The sequence below is a fragment of the Corvus kubaryi genome, unplaced genomic scaffold (assembly GCF_017639235.1).
Source record: "Corvus kubaryi isolate FWS band 111438036 unplaced genomic scaffold, C.kubaryi_AGA036_p1.0 133, whole genome shotgun sequence".
Classification (NCBI taxonomy): domain Eukaryota; kingdom Metazoa; phylum Chordata; class Aves; order Passeriformes; family Corvidae; genus Corvus; species Corvus kubaryi.
This window is the reverse complement of record NW_024580667.1, coordinates 18,192,050-18,209,528: the sequence shown is the minus strand read 5'-3', so window position 1 is coordinate 18,209,528 and position 17,479 is coordinate 18,192,050. Positions and strand designations below refer to the sequence as shown.

Below are 17,479 nucleotides of genomic sequence, written 5' to 3'. Positions count from 1 at the left end.
GAAAGAAAGAAAAGATAATTCAGTGAGCAAGTTATCATAAAACAAGGATTTCCCCCCTCTTTTTTACTACTTACCATGCATAATTAATATGTGATAATACCCATAATGAGTTCCCTAAAACAATTAGCAACGCATCTCCAGTGACCTGCTAATCTGAATATAATGCTTTTTGAATTTGGAGGTGTACCAGTCTCTTTGTGCTTACACACTCACCTCACGTAGAAGCATAGAAGGCTGCAGAGCATAATTTATTATTCTGCATCACATTTCATCAAGTTCCTTAGCAGCTACTTGATACATTATCAAGACAAATGCAAGGAAAAAAAATGTGTTCCTACCTCTCCACCCCCCAAGTAGGGTACCCCAAAGACTAAGAACTAATTATAATCCTTCTTTCCTCTTTCAATCATTAAAGATACCTTAAGTGAAAGCAAACATTGACCAGGTTACTTTTTGCATGGAATTTCAATGACTTTTTTCATCTCTGTAAGACAAATACATCCATAAATAAACATGCACTGCAGTAACAAGGGCAATATCTGGAACACTTAAAAGTTAAATTACTTGCAAGCCATGCAATACCTCATTTTTCTTCCACAAATATATAATAAAGACTGCCAGCATGGGGATGGGTAGGTTGGCAGAGTGGATGTGTACATGTGTGAACACAGAAGTACACATGCTTCAGAAGAAAAGGGAGGAAGTAAATCAACCATAGGAACCAAGAGCATGATAATTGAAAAAAACTCTGAAAACAAACAAACAAACAAAGTTTCCTTCCTTTAATTATCTTGTAAGTATAAAATGGTGGCCTATTATGAATTTAGGGAAAAGATGCCTGTGTATAGTAAGTGTAGAGGACCTAAGCATGTTTTGTCTCAAATATTCAGAGAATTGCTACAGGAAAGGTGATCAGAAGAGAGGGTCCCATGGAGGTGGGGAAGTGCTGTCGAGGCAACTTCCTGCTCCACTTTGAGACTTCTGCTCAGTTCCCCCACCCCAACTCATTACTTTTGTATAGTGGTGTGGTGACTTGTTCGTGAGCCAGCACCTTCTGAAGAGTTTTTGTGGGAATTATGAAGTGTACTGTACAAAACTAAGGGCTTGTTAGCCGATACTTTTTGTGGACATGTATTGTAAGAATTTAAGGGTGTGTTAACCAATACCTTTTGAGTGTAAACATTGGGCTGGTTGCCACAGTTAAGAAGACTGTATAATAAAACATAAGACTTCCCCGACACATGGTCCAGTGCCTTTTCTCCACCTGACAAGAACCTATAACCAACATCACACCCTCTACCAGTGGGTTGTGACAAGTAGATCTTCAGAAGTCCTAGCTTGTGAGACATTGTGAAATACCTCACATTCTTTTCTCTACAGCTGGAAGGCAAGCTTCCTAACAACAGACTTCATCATCCAGCCTGGGAGACACAAGTAAGGGCTACATGCTTAGATTGTGTAGCAGCTGAGGAAGGTGCAGGATTCAGCCAACAGTACATTCCACCAGAGTCCTGCATCTTTGCATCCCAAGCTTTAAAGCTTCTAGAAATATTTCAAGATGGAGGTCTTAACACATAAAACTATATTGTTCAATACCTATTTACTTTAAATTGCTTAATACACAATTTAAAATGATGATTTATTAATAATTTATTCCTTTAAATTTCTTCAGTGTTTGTCTGAAATCAATAGCTTCTCTAGAAGGGAGAGGAACCCATACAAAAAGTTATGCTGTTAATTATTTTGCAGTGCCCCATAGTAGCAGGAATTCAAGAACTAGTCCAGCAAAATATACTAAATAGTCAAAAAACAACTTGCCATCTAGAAATAAGTCTTCAGTCACATTGCAGATCAAGAAAAGTAAAGGCTTCAGGAACTCAGGAAGAAGTTCTAGCCAAGAACCTTTCTGAGCAAAGAGCTAATGTATCATGTGATAACTAGGACAATTCCCAAGGAAGCCCAAAGGTTGGAAGATTGAATTTCTCAGGTTCAAAAATGCACAAGAAGATGTTTTCCTACATTTTTTCAGAAAGTAGCCCATAGAGTGGACAAGACAAGGATAAAACTCTCTTCTGATCTGCTTTAAAAAGAAAACAGAAGTCCCAGATTGCTGTTATGTTCTCTATGGAGGACTTTTCTTGGCAGTTTAGAAATGTGCTGGAACTAGTTTTCCAATTATGCTTTACAAAAGACTAACTACAAGGTATTTTTAGTTCCTGATGAAAAGACTCAAGCTCTTGAGACTGGGCAATTTTGGATGTATACATAAAAGCAAAAAAATCCCATTTCTCCAAAAAGCTGTAAAATCAGAAAAAGGGATGTTCCTTGGACTTGGCACCTCATCTTGGTTAGAAGGCAGACAAGTGGAAATGTTCTGTTCCAAGTCCATAGATACACCCTTTCAGATTTCACCTGCTATCCATTTTCAAAACTTCAGGGCAGGTTCTACACGATAGAACTAAACTAATCTGGGTATACACAAATGATGGGACATACTTCATTCGCCTCTCAATCACTCCATGTACAATAACAGTGAAACCCATGTTACCTAAATCTATGTAATCTAAATTTGTTTAAGGGAGTGAACTCTGCTTTTGTTGCAAAACACTTAAGCAAGGTGTGTGTACTCAGGAGCAGTGTTTTCAATCTCTCATGGCACTGAATCAGTTGCTCAGTTGTCCCACCACCTCCCAGGGTGGACCATCCCCACACCACGACACACTTCTGCCACGGGAGAATCTTCTCTGCTGTGTTTGGAAGCCTGTCACAGTGTAGCACAGGATGCAAGGCTAACAGCAACATTGATAGAGTACAACCTTGAAGATGAGGGGCAAGAAGAAAACACACACCCCAGAAACACTCAAACATCCCAGACCTTCATTCAGTCTACTAACGACATGGCTACACTGGAGTTGGCATCAACAAAGCAGACAAGAAGTTCTTTATTGACTTTAACCCATCAAATGCCTAATTAATTCATGAACTGTAAAACATCAGTACGGACAAGACAGTGGCTTCTGAAAAGAAAGACCAAATTCTACTTTCTACCTCAAAATGCACCTTCAGCCAGAAAGAGCTGTGGAGCAACCTTGATCCCTCTTCATAGTAAGCAGCCACTGGCATGTGCTGTATGTCTCTGTCAGACCACACTGTCTGAGAACAACAGTTATCATTTACAAACTCTTTGTTATCTGTCCTCCCGAATGCAGCCTAACACTTTAAAAGTCAGGTATACTCTGACCATTATGATCACAGGTTATATCCACTGGAAAAAACAAATATCTAACAATATGCTAAAACAGCTGGTAAGAACTGTGAGTCCAAGGAGATAAGACAGCAGGGCTTGGGTAAATCAGAATGGTTTATACCATGAATAGCTATTTAGAAGGTTGTTTCAGATGAGAAAAAATTGGTAATGTATGCCTATTCAAAGAAAGACTAGAGCCAAGCTTGAAGAAACAGCCATTAACGTAAATTTGAACTAAGCTGAAAAATGTCAGTGTTTTTACATTTAATGCCCTTTTTTATTTCTAAAATAAAAACTTGTGAATTGCAAACATTCAGGAAAGAGTATAAGCCAATAAATTCATAAAATGGAAAAGGGGAAGATTTATGGTGATTAAAATACGTGATTTCAACAGCAGGGATTCCAATTTACAGCTCAGTGCACCACCTAGAATGGCTGTTCATGTCTGTAATTTCTGTATTTTAAGTAAAGTACTCCTAATACATTCAACCTCCAGGTATACAAAAGGAATAAGAGAAACATCACTAATTAAATACATGCTTGAAAACCATAGTAAGTAAAATATATACACTACATGCATACACTAAAAATGGTGGAATTGAATGGCCAAAAAAAAAAAAAAGTGGAAAAAGTTAAAAAATAAAGGGGATAACACAAAAAAAAGGTTTTAGCATCCTTTTATATGATGGTCATGTTAAGTACTAAATCAGCCTTCTTTATCCTGTTTTAGTTGTACAATATAGAATAAAATTACAAAATATTTGAATGTCATAGTGTTCTGAATCTACTGTTCTTTCACTACATTTTCTATAGCAAAAAAGTCGCAGAAAATTTCTCTTTGAACTTCTCCATTCTATGACAAAACATCCACTGAGACTCATAAATCCTAATGCTATTTAATCAGTCTGAAAAAATTTTAATGAGCTCTCTCTAGATTTGGTACAGAGATTATTTGTAACTATGGGATCAATTAATTAATTAGAAATGGAAGAAACTGCAAAGAAATAGTGTTTTAAATTAAGGTAATGATTTACATCACTTCGAACTTTTTAAATAGAACAGATTGATTCTTCATAAGAGAGTTATGACCATTTGTATTACTACAATCTATCCCTGTGTTTAAAAAGTGAATAATAATGGATTTATTTGCTTTTAAACTAATACTAAGGTCCATTATTTTACAGAAAAGCTACAGGCAAATCAACCAAAATACTGGAAAGAAATGCCTTAGCCTTCAACATCCTTAAGCAGGAAGTTAATTATCTGTGTGGTTTTGATGACAGAAGTATCTTAGAAATATGTATAAATCTTGGCATGAGGATGTCAGAAACCCTCTGATTCAGAGTCATATGTAAAATAAATTTGCATACCATTTTTGTTATTATGAAACAAAACTTCTTCAATATAGTATTGAAAAGTTATAGTCAATATATAAATATATATATGTATAAATTTTACAAGTACACACAAATGGCCTGGTTATTATAAACTCTTTTACATAAAAAATTAATATTCTAGTATTTCAAATTCCAAAAGCATGATTTTAAAGAATGTAAGCCCTATAAGTTAAAGTGGAACAGAAAACTATTACAGCTGGTGAGGGGTCAGTAGCTCTGACTGAGGAAGAGGTGACCGGTCCGGAGAGATGGTCCCAAAAGGAATCACCTTCCCAAGGCCTGGTGTCTTCCCTCAGCTGCTGGCTGGAGTGCCCATGCAGAGACTGTCAGCTCTTTAGTGATTGTCAGCTCATGATTTCAGCTCAGCTCTGCAGGGCAGCCTCCAGGCCGGACCAGAGAGAGACGAGAGGCTCGTGTGGCTGGTTCTGCACGAATGGTAGCTTTATTGTTGGTCCATACTCCAGCAAAGGGGAAAGCCAGGGACGAGAGCTCTCTCCCTCGCAGGGGCAGAGGGCTAGCTTTTATAGGGATACAGGGGATGGGTGCCAGAGGGTAAAGGCCAATGGGTTACAAAGGATCTGCATAGGGTCTCCCAGAGGATTCTGGGTCTGTCTTTTCTCGCCCTAAGTGAAAGTTAGCTGCCTTCCCAGGGAGTCCTGCTGGGAGATTGAGCAATCGCCTTATCTCAGCGATATCTCAGCCCCAGGGCAGGGGCTGGGCATACCCCACAGAAAACTATTGTTTAGCAGAAGTATTTTTGTTTCCTTATTTTTTTTTTCCCAGATCCAGTCTGTGAAGTTAATCACTGAATCACAGGATGAGTCAGATTGGAAAGGACCTCCAGAGCTCATCTGGTCCAACCTCCTCCATTGCACAGGACTATGTCCAGACAAATTTTGAGGAGCTCCACAAGCTCTCTGGGCAACCTTTGCAAGTGCTTGGCCTTCCTCACAGTAAAAAAAAAGTGTTTCCTGGTGCTCAGACAGTCTCCTATGTAAGTCTGTGTCCATTGCCTCCGGTTCTGTCACTGGGCACCACTGAAAAAAGGTCTGGCTCCTTCTTCACTGCAGTTTCTCTTCAGGTATTCATACACATTAATAAGATCCTCTTGAGCACTCTCTTAACTACAGCCAGACCACTAAAGAAGATGTTAAACAGTACCCAGTGCTCACCCCCGGGGCACACCACTAATCACTAGCACCCAACTAGACTTGCGCCACTGATCACAACCCTCTGGGCCTGGCCACTCAGCCAGTTTTCAAACCACCTCACTGTCTGCTCATCCACATCATACAGGTGAGAGTGTCATAGGCACTGCTGCAGTTCAGGTAGACAACAGCCACTGCTCTCACCCCGTCCACCAGGCCAGTCACTTAATCAAAGAAGTTAAGTTGTCAAGCATGACTTTCCCTTGGTGTAGCCATACTGACTACTCCTGATGGTTTGCTTGCCCTTACTGTGCCTGGAAATGGTTTTCAGGATTAGTTGTTCCATCATCTTTTTCCAGGGATTGAGATGAGGCTGAGAAGCCTGTAGTTCCCTGGGTCATCCTTCTTGCCCAGCTTCAAGACAGGAGTGACATTTGCTGTCTCCAGCCTTCGAGCACTTCTGCCAATGGCCATGATAGATCAAAGATTATGGAAAGCGGTCTTTCAAAGACATCTGCCAGATCCCTCAGCACTTGAGAGTACATCCCATTAGGGTCCCTGGATTTATCAATGTCCAGTTTGTTTAAGTATTCCCTGACCAGAATCCAAACAGAATAACACTGAAAAGTGTCTTTCAATCATCTAAATAAAATGTATGAAAAAGAACACAGTGTTTTGAATATTGTGGCCTGAAATTTCTATAACATTCGAGAACACATTGTTTCTACATATGTACAGCTCCAGACGGTTTTCATACAAGTTGCATCTGTGCATTTAAGAGAAGAATTTGGAATATATTAAAAAAAAAATATAGTAAAATACAAAATTTCTAGTATTTAATTTCGAGATCGTATTTTGATTACCTGACCGATTTACTTAATTACTTACATGACTGTGCATTGTTACTAGTGTTGGAAGTTCATATGATGCTTCGTGCAGCACAAGATAGAAGACCTAGGCTGAATTTGCAGGATGTATCTTTTTTGAAATTCCTGTGCTATCATTTTATCATTATGTTTATTAAGTTCCTAGTTAACCAAAGACTGCAAATCAAAAGGTCAACATTTAAGAAATTCTGAGATGATATTTAGGACATCCTTCAATGACGGTAAAGCAGATATAATATCCATTTATAAATCACTTTAAATACCGGTCTACTTGCAGAAGTATGCCTGTATAGCAGCAGCCACTGGCTGATACACCACTACAGCTAAATTCTGCATTTGTTTTTTTCTGTCTACATTGTATTTTTTGCTTAGAGCAGCAGTGAAGTTTTAAAGCAAACCTGAAAGCTCTCACTTGCTCCCTGGTAGTTTGTTTCACTGTGTAGTTTTGGTATGTACTAGGTTGCTCTAGCAGGAAGCTCCGGTGAAAGTTCTTTCCAGGCACTCATCAAGACACCCCCAATGCTTAAGAATACGTAAAGCTCCAAAGAACCTTATCTCGGCCTAGGATCACAATAAATCTAATCCAGTAGAAAACATTTAAATAATATATAGCATAGGTGTATGGGCCTAAGCACTAGCTATGATGCTCTAACAACCTGTTTTGCTTGAGTCCAGTTACTTAGTTATGTAGACATTACCTTTACCTCCTGATAGCTGGCTGCAGCCTTGGATGTTACTGATTGCTGGCATGAAATCCAGGCCTGCAGCTCTATTAGTTCACCACTTGGGATAAAACTCTGAAGATGACACCATTATACTGCAACTGGTCACAAATGTTTTGGATAGTTTCGCATGTACTGTTTTCATTTCCTTCCTCTTGGGAATTCTGTGCATGTGCAAATTTCTCACACTTTAACATTTGTGACTTTTGTAGATGCAACAAAAAAAAGTTCAGCTGAATTATCTGCACTAAGGGAATTTGATGCTGTAAATTTCTTCTAAAGGAAAAATATGGATTCAAACATTTATGTTCTTCTTCACAGAAGAGTTAACAAAATTAAAAATACAGAACTACTATAAACAATCTGTGACTTTGTCTAACATACCTTTAAATTTTAAAACTATTAAGTGTAATACAGATGCTACTATTTCTTCATATATTTTTTTCAATGCTAACACAACTAAAGGATCAAATACAAGTATCTACACATATCACTGGTCCACTGGTTTTTTGCTTGGTTTTGTGTTGTTTTTTAATGTTTTGTTCTTTTTAAGTATTACCACCTTGTGGGTTTTCTGAAATAGAACCACATACTAAGAGTTTTGGGAAAGCTGCTCCTCTGCTCCTCACATGAAATTATATTTAATTTGCCATTAGCACAGATGACATTGTTTCCTTGTATATGTATATTTGGTGTATCATTTCTGAATATGCAAGCTTACAAATGAAGTAGATTCACATATACAGAACATCAAGAGAAATTGCAACAGAAAATAATCAAACCAAACCAAAACCCAAACCCAGTTTGGTTAACTGTTTGACAGTAAACCACACTGCATCAAACTTAATTCACTTTGTATTCCCAGGCAATGAAAATACCACTTAGACTCTGGGTGAGAACTTGAAGTATGAAAGGCTGAGGAATCTTAGCTAGTCATTCCATATGTACTTGTCTAGCCTTTTTTTCCCAATAATTCTACTGAGAGAACAGTAATAACAGTCTAATTTACCTAAATTTTTTCCTTCAAATTAGCATGTAATGTATTTTTCCACAGTAATGAAACTCCAGAATTTCAGAACTTACGTTCCACTTGGGACAGAGAAGAAGCGAGAAAAATATTCTAAGGATAAAGGCAATTTAATTTAAAATAAAAATGAAGACATTATTTTAAGTAACTCTCAGCTTATGTGAAATATTCTCCCTACAGATTTCTATTTCAGAATAAAGTTTGGAACGTTATATATAAGATGGGAAAACTAAACACATCTACTATTTTAGAAAGATTGCTCAAACTGAAAGTTTTAAATCGGAAACACGAACTATGATCTCAGCGATTTAGACTGCTAGTGGAAAGATGTAGCTTAGGAAAAATATATGTCCTCTCCACAAAGAACTATATTTAAGGTTTCAACGCTTAAGAGGTAAATCAGCCATGAATGGATGAAAAATAAACTGACCTATGTTTAAATAACTGTTTCCAAACTCTGAATAGTGAAGTTAAGCTTGCAGATTTATGTATACAGCAGAAAATCATTATATTTTCCTTTTGCTGCATGCTACCATGTAGTAAGTCAGAGCAATCTGCATAACAAATTCTAGACGTAGTGGGGGAAAATCTCTCTCTTCGACAGCACAAACATCTTTGAAAACAGGGTTTGCTGACTTTTAGAATATTTATATTAATCTAAGTATTTATCACATTAAAAAAAAAAATCAACATATAGCCCAAACAGAAAATTTCTAAATTTAACTTGTGCCCTCCCCCTCTTACCTTCTCCGGTGGTGCAGGAGGGTGAAATCTCTTTGCACAAAGTAAAAATGGATCAGGATGTGGCTTGCCACGCTTCAACTCAGGGTCATCTCCCAACACAACATGATGAAAAAGACCGAATAAGTCTTTGTGTCTGGTTGTTTTCTTCTGAAATGACTCTTCACTTGAGCTGCTGGCAACAGCTATGGGTATGTTGTGTTTGTGTAAATGACGGATCAGCTTATTCACCCCTGCAAGGCAAATATATACATTTTAGTTTTTATATATATGCATGTAAGTTGGTATATGTATTAACATTTATACCCAATTAAAAAGCATTTAGCAATACTTCAACAATGCTGTCTTACTGAATGTAATAAACCTATTCCAAACAGTCAGTGTAAAAGAAAATTCTTGCTATATCTGAAATGTTCCTTCTAAACTCAAAAATCATGGAACATTCTGTAAGTTACATATCTACTTTTTCTGTTATAAAACAAGGCTTTTCACAATATGTCAAAAATGTGATTAACATCACTACATAATGAGACCCACTGGAAACTCATTAAGCAAGGTCCCCACATTATGTAAGTTTACTAGTTGAAACTCTGAGAGTTTGGGAGAACATTTTCTTTCACATACAGTTATGCTTCTGGGAAAAAAAAATCAAAGAAATATACTCTTCTCACTGGATTGCAGAGTTTTAATTTCTGAAGCAGGTATCCAGCTGGCTCAAACCAGCCCCTCAGATAGCTCAGTTTCTCTTTTTGCAATTCCTAAAGCAGGTAACACTGAGCAGAGGAGAGCAGCTGTCAGTCACAGTTGTTAATACCAGAGATTTATCTATTGATGCTGTGAACCCAGAGTAATGAAACCTCAAATCTTATGAGTAGAAACTTCAATCTGATCCAGTCTTCTAGGGAAGGTTAATGCAGTGAACAGTGAAAACACAACAGTCTGTGTAAGAGGGAAACATACTTTGCTATTCAGTGCAAGTTTTGAGTTTTCTATGAAGGGGTTTTAATGCTCCTGTGCTGAAGCATTCTAAATGCTAGATACCTCTCCCAGACAAAACAATTATCATTACCTAATGAAGAACAAGCATGGATGTCTGGTCTTTATCAATTCACAAGAGAAAATCCTCCATAGCTGTAAAATCATTTCAGCTGTGCTTCTTGGCATTAATCCCAACTGTACTGGACACAGGATATTAGTTTCAGGTAGTTTTGGTTCAAGGAGACTCCAATTGACTTTTGGCTCTTTGAAACACTTCAGCACAATTCTGTTTTCATGTTCCAACTACATGAATTCTTATCTGATTTTTCATGCCTGATTATACAAAAATAATCTTACTCCGTTCCTCCTGATTCACTGTCATAGTTATGTCTGCTGTCTGCTCCCTTAAGCCATTCCTACTCCTGCTTTGCCACCTCAGCATCTCTGATTTGTGTTTCCCTTGTGATCCAGCCATTCAATTCTATAAATAACCATATTATGTGCCATACATTTTTCTTAAGTATAGTCATATGTCCAACTTTGAGAAGTTGTAAGTTCTACTGATAGTAAAGTGTATAGATTACTGAATAGGTGCAGTAACTAATCTACCTATCTGGAAATACAACTTGTAGGTATGACTCTCTACAGATTTCTCATTTATTCTCCAGAATCTAATCAAACAATTAATAACTGACATTTCCAGCCCCATGCTTGTATTTGAAGATGGCCTTTAAACTTTAAATACATGCACTTCTCTAATGTTAGATTTTGAGTTGGACAGACATGGCAAGCAGTACTGCTCATCTACGGTCAATATCTCAGCCTTTTAAAAGCCTTCCTATGCTCCCTTAAGTGGTCATACTAAGCAAGTGCATTTTTCCCCAAATGATGCTACTATGTTCTCTCACTGAAATATGATGTTTAATACAAGCCAACTTTTTATTCCAGATACTTTATATCTTCATTCTGAATCATGTGAAGTAAGTCTATATTAAATTAATAGAAGCATTAACATTCCTTAATGTAAAGCAGTAGGATAAGCATCTCTTCCCTAAAATAAAATGCATTCATTCTAAGGAACTTAATAAATTGCAATGTTTATCAAGGCTACCATACATAAGTGTAGTAATATAAAGCAGTCCAAAGATTACATAAGCAGAAGACTCTTCCTATCTCCTACACCCTTGCTATGATATGGTTAGTTTTCTCTAAAGTTGTGTTCTTTTCTAATAGCTAATTTTCTTTAGTCCCACTGCATCACAGCTTCAGTTAATCTCTCACTGTTTATTCTATGTTTCTACTGAAGGTAGCCAGCCACAGAAAAGCACTGTTGCAGAAAGTTTATTTCTTCAGGGCTCTCTCTTGTGCTCCCCAAGCACATAATGATTTCAGTGTGTAAATGTGTATGCATGTGTGTTTGATTTCTCTTTTTGGCTTCCTTCACAACAAGGCAGCTAAAATGCAGTTGTCCCTAATGTCTCCAGAGAGAAAATATCTACATTATTCAGAAAATGCACTTTAATAAGAATATGCCACTTAAAAAAATATTATTTACATACATGTAAATACAGCAAGATAGGAAAAAAAAAAACAAACAGGGGGCAAATCAGCTGCCCAGAAAAAAAATTAAACTGCATTTGGAAGAATAGGTAGCATAACTTGACAAGCTCAAAACAGTAGCAGCTGAAAAATATTTTCATTCCAGGTTTGATTTCCTTTTTGTAAAAGCTATAAATCAGGAAAATCCATTTTTGTTTGCATCCATTACCACCAGTTTAGCTCTAGACACTTTGCCACCATATCAAATTACTGACACAATTATTGTAATAATTCAGCATATAATTCTTCATTAAGAAGATAATATCTTTCTTAGTATCCTTCTAATGTTTTAATTTTTTTAAAAGAAAACATCAACAGAAGGGGAATTGAGGAACTGCTTTAAAGATCTGTAAGAAACTTCCCCTGGCAAATACTGTCATTATATCTTCTACAGCTACAAAGGTTTTTCAATCAAATGACAATCAAAACCAACCAATTCAAAACTCAATGGCTATGAAGAAGTATACTGAAAATTCCCATGGCCTGCCTAACTTCTATCTTACTTGTAGCTACCATGTAAGGGATCAAGACCCATCCATCCCAGAGGGATCCCTCTGCTAGACTTCTTGGGACTACCCTCCACCTCTCCTACTGAAAGCTTAATCATATACAGCAAGAATAAAAATTAAAGAAATATCAAAAGAAATAAAGATCTCTGTTTTTCCAGCATAAGAATACAGTCCAAATGTCGCACATAGGCAATAAATATCTTATGCAGAACAACATAAATTCTTCAAGTAATTATAAAAAAATTACAAATAAATATCCCACAAATGTACTCTTGTTTTCAGATAGTCTAAGAGGTAAGTACTGCATCTTTATGCTATCTCTTTAAATAAGAAGTTTTAAATCAGACACAGAAGCTTAATATATACTAACTACAATAGTTAAACACTGGTGACTATTGCACAGAACAATAGGTGAAAAGAATTGTAAGATAAGTTTTGTTACAGAAGCTGCAAAGGAGAAGGATCAACTTTAAATGTCAGCATCTTTAAAACTCAATCACAAATGTTGATGAAGTTATCAACTTTGAGAAAAGAAAAAGAAAACAAACCAACAGAAAGGACCTATTTCTTCTGAGACCACAGACACATTTAAAAGAAAGAGATTGGCTCTTTTGTTCTGAAAATTGAAGAAAAGCATATATATTACTTTATTTTTTTGAAAAAGGAACTTTTATTCCTCCATCAGACTCCAAATGTGGTGTTGTTCTCTTTGGATTCAGCTGATAGCATGGTGACTAATACATTGGATCAACTGACAAACTAAAAATAAGACTTATACTGAACAACAAAACCCTTGGGCTAACTGTCACATTTTCTTTCTCATTGACTAATACAAACATGTACAGCAAGAGTTCAGGAAATCAAATAACGTTACACTAAAATGATCTAATGAGTATCCCTATCTAATTATTTACGTGCTATTACAACACTGTTTTCTACATTATTCCTTTTAAGCCATCACATTTTATAAAATGACATTATTGATCATGAGGTGAAAATTAACAAGGTGAAACTCCTGAAAGCTCCTAAACTCAAATTGACGGAAAGAAAAGGGAATTTTTATTTTCCTTTTAGCTTTATACAAACATGATCTGTGCCATGCACAATACTTCAAAACAGTGAACAGAACATATGAGTTTGCTACATTTTATTTGATATAATTTCAAATTTTTGTACCATCCCTTTTCTTGTATTTATCTATCCCCGAGCAAAACACTGTTCTTAACTTGAATCGCTTCTGCATGTCCAGATTCAGATCTATTTCTTTTGAAATGCTTTCAGACAAAGAAGGAAATACTATAAAGCTCTTCTATTTTTTTCAAATATTAGTCTCCAACAAAACTTTTGTCTATGAACATGTTACAGTAGTGTATAAGAATGTTTTTCAAGATAAACAAGAAAGGGATCTCCATGAAGAACTGGGCAAACACGTGAGATAAGGAAGAGAATTATTCATGCCACTTCAGGACTGAACCTTAATTTCAGTTTCCTCTGTTCCCCAGTTGAATGATGTCCGGTGTTCATATTTCTGCTTGCAGTTGATTCATTTGAAGGCATAACACCATAATACAGACAATCACAAAGCAAGATCTGACAGTACCTTAGCCTGAAAATCCACTTTTTGATGGTCTTCTAAACACAGCCAAAGTCCTACAGTCTTCCAGCTTCAGGAAAACAGCTGGTTTGTGTACTGTCAGCACAGACTGCAGGAGCAAGGTCTCATAAATGCTCAGGCCTACACAGACAGCCCCCCTGCCTTCTCTAATGTTTCAATCCTAAAAAGATGAACATAAGCTATGTAAGAAAAAGCCCTTAAAAATGAACTTCACATGACCTTCTCTCAAGAGAAAGTATACATTGCAAATAGGACCATAGTAAGTTAACTCCTAGAATTTATAAGGTAGATTCTATGAAAATTAAGCTTCAAAATTACATTACAAGACCTACCTGGCTGAGAAGGCCTCAAATAAACAAAGAGTGGCATTTTTAGTGGCATATCCTTTCACAAACACCACAGTGTACTATACCCCTCTTGCCACTGTTTAGTTCTCCCCTGAGTGGCACCTAGGTACCAATTACATCTTATTTCTGCTTAATAGTATTTTATCCACTACACAATCCCAGAAAAAAACCCCAAGAAATCAATAGGCAATAGAGAAATAGAAAACGTGTGTGTGTATTGTTGCCCTTAATTTATCTGAAAGCTAACATGTTCTGCTAGGAAGGACATATAGCAGAAGTATCCACATTTTCCCACCCTTAAACAAAATTCAAACAGCTCACAGGGCTTTCAGATCTGCCCCAACCATCGTACATAATCCTTTATAGCTTACAACTAATTTAGTTAAAGTGTTAACCAACTGTAAAACATTTTGAGCAGGCTGAAAGAGAGAATCATCATATACAGTAATACCTCATATTATTCCAAATGATTATTGTCCTTATTAAAGCAATTACAGTGTCAGATGTCTAATAATCTAAGAAACAGTATAACGTAGGATTACTTTAGTTCAAGACAGTAAATAATAATAATAATAATAATAACAACAACAACAACAATACCCCCATACAAACAAAATACCATAAATACAGTTTATTTCTTAAACTAATTAAATGCAAGCATTAAGTAGTCAATGAAATCAGGTTACATTGTGAAGTTTCCATAGATTCTGTGTATTCTTCTTCACATTCAAGTGGAAGTTCAAATTAAATTATTACAGAATGCTGAAGGCTACATCTATGAAAATGATGAAAAACTTTGGCTAGACTTAGAGTGATTATTCTGTGCCTTTTTCTTCATAGTTGTTTTTTTTAGAAAGTAAACAAGTGAACTCTTAAACCAACTCAAAATAGAAAATGGGTATTTTAAAATTGATATGAAAATGACTTGCTGCGTTCCAAAGCTTCTCCACACTAATTAGTTAAATAAAAAATATTACTTCTCATTTCACAGAATCACAGAACTGCCTGAGATGGAAGGGTTCCACAAGGACCATCTAGTTCAACAACCTTCACTCACATAAGCCTCAAATTTTTATGATTAAAGTAACAACTTTAGTGCTACCTACTGCTGCTGTGTATCCTTTGACATAGTTTTGGGGACTACAAAAATACTTTAGAAAAAGTGAGGTATTTAGGACATTTTACAGATTGTCTTATCCCTCTCTCCAGGTAGTTACTGGTTATTTGGTGATTGATCCAATTACATTCCTGTGCTATGTTTGTCTGTATTTCATAATCGCAATATGCAATTTGTTTGCCCGTTAATTTTAATTGTTGAAAAGATACTCATTCTCCTTATTCCAATAAGCTATACAGACCACTTTCCTTTGTACTATGTAATTATGAGTACTATCAATCACATTTATTTTATTGTCAACTGTCCTTTTATAAGCCAAAGGAAAGATTTTCTCCCCAAACTTTTTGATAAGAAATGTGGTGGTTTGAAAAAAAAATAGGGTGGGGTATGGAAATATGTTAAAAAGGTCTTTTTAACAGAGAACAAAAACTGTAACCATATGGGCAACCAGATCTTTCCCTATGTATATTTTATTGTATCTACATATGCTTATGCTTTCTTGGGAGGGGTAGTTGGGGGTGGTGTAGCTTATTTATTTATTTAACCTGAACTACTTGCTCTCATTCAGAAACACAATTGTTTTTGTTTTTATTTTTATTTTCATATCATGTTTGACTAGTCTTTTAATCTACTACTTCTTTTATCCTGTTTCTCTTTGCTGATGCACATGTATGGTTTGTTTCTCTTTCCCTGCTATACTTTTGGAGCTTGTCTACACCATGTAGCCCGTGCTAATATGACTACACTTGCTAAGTCTTGTAGCTCAGATGCAGCCTATTCTGAAGAAGAAACAACATGGCTACAGACTTTTTAAAAGAACACTGTATTAATCAACAGATTTTCAGACCTGTGCACTGAAATATTTGTTGGAAGAACTATACCAGTCATCATACTCTTTCTTTACATAGTTTCTGCACAAATTCATAGAATGTTTTGTGTTGGAAAGGATCTTAGAGATCATCTAGTTCCAACACCCCTGCCATGGGCAGGGCCTACTTTTTCTAGGTCAGGTTGCTCAAAGACCCATCCAGCCTGGCCTTGAACATTTCCAAGGATGGGACATTCATAGCTTCTCTGGGCAATCTCTCCCAGTGCCTCACCATCCTCACAGAAAAGAACTTCTTCCTAATACCAAACTTAAACCTACTCCCTTTCAGTTTGAAGCCATTCCTCCTTGTCCTGTCACTTCATGCCCTTGTAAAAAGTCCTTCTTCTGCTTTCTCGTGAGCTACTGGAAGGTGCTATTAAGTCTCCCTTGAGTCTTCTCCAGGCTGAACAACCCCTATTCTCTCAATCAGTCTTCAAGGAGAGAGGCTTCATCCCTCTGATCATCTTCGTGGTCCTCCTCTGAACTCGTTTCAACAGGTGCAAATCCTTCTTACGCTAGGTGCCCCACAGCTGGATGCAGCACTCCAGGTGGGGTCTCAAAAAGAACAGAGTAGAAGGGCAGAATAACCTCCCTTGACCTGCTGGACACGCTTCTTTGGATACAGTCTAGGTCACAGTTAGCTTTCTGGGATGTGAGCACACATTGCCAGGTTGTGTTGAGCTTCTTGTCAATCAACACCCCCAAGTCTCTCTTACCAGGGCTGCTCTTAGTCTATTCTCTGCCCAGCCTGTATTGGTGCTTCGGATGACCTCAAGTCAGGTGCAGAACCTTGTACTTGGCCTTGTTGACCTTCATGAGGTTTTCATTGACACACCTCTCAAGCCTGTCCAAGTCCCTCTGGATGGCACGCCTTCCCTTCAGCATGCTGACTGGCCACACAGCCCAGTATCCTCAGCAAATTTGCTAAGGGTGCACTGAACCCCACTGTCCGTGTTGCCAACAAGAATGTTAAACAGCAGTGGTCAAATACAACTTCGTGCTTTTCTCACAGACGTTCAGTACTCCCTCACATACATCTGTTCATTCATCACTGTAGATACAGTTACTTTTCTACTCACACTAAGCAGCATGAGCAGAGAGGACACTTGACCTCTGGGGAGGCAAAATCAAGGCTCTTTAGACACCCATATTCAAGTCCACTTCATTTTGCTGTAAAGTTACATGACACAAGCTGTCCAAGAGTGTTTGGTGTATATCTGGAAGAAAAGACTTACTGCTGAGAAAAAGACTAAAGGAAACTGAAAGGTCCATACAGT

At 37.0% G+C, this 17,479-nt stretch overlaps 1 protein-coding gene across 6 annotated transcripts in view; it reads right to left on the bottom strand.

Moving 5' to 3' along the window:
• LOC121669397 (pseudouridine 5'-phosphatase) overlaps nucleotides 1–17,479 on the bottom strand; it is a 69,144-nt gene that overhangs the window by 19,163 nt on the left and 32,502 nt on the right. For all 6 annotated transcript variants that reach the window (XM_042038264.1, XM_042038253.1, XM_042038295.1 and 3 more), the window contains one exon: nucleotides 9,173–9,402. In XM_042038264.1, coding sequence (XP_041894198.1) covers nucleotides 9,173–9,402 — 230 coding nt within the window. The remainder of the gene's footprint in view (nucleotides 1–9,172; nucleotides 9,403–17,479) is intronic.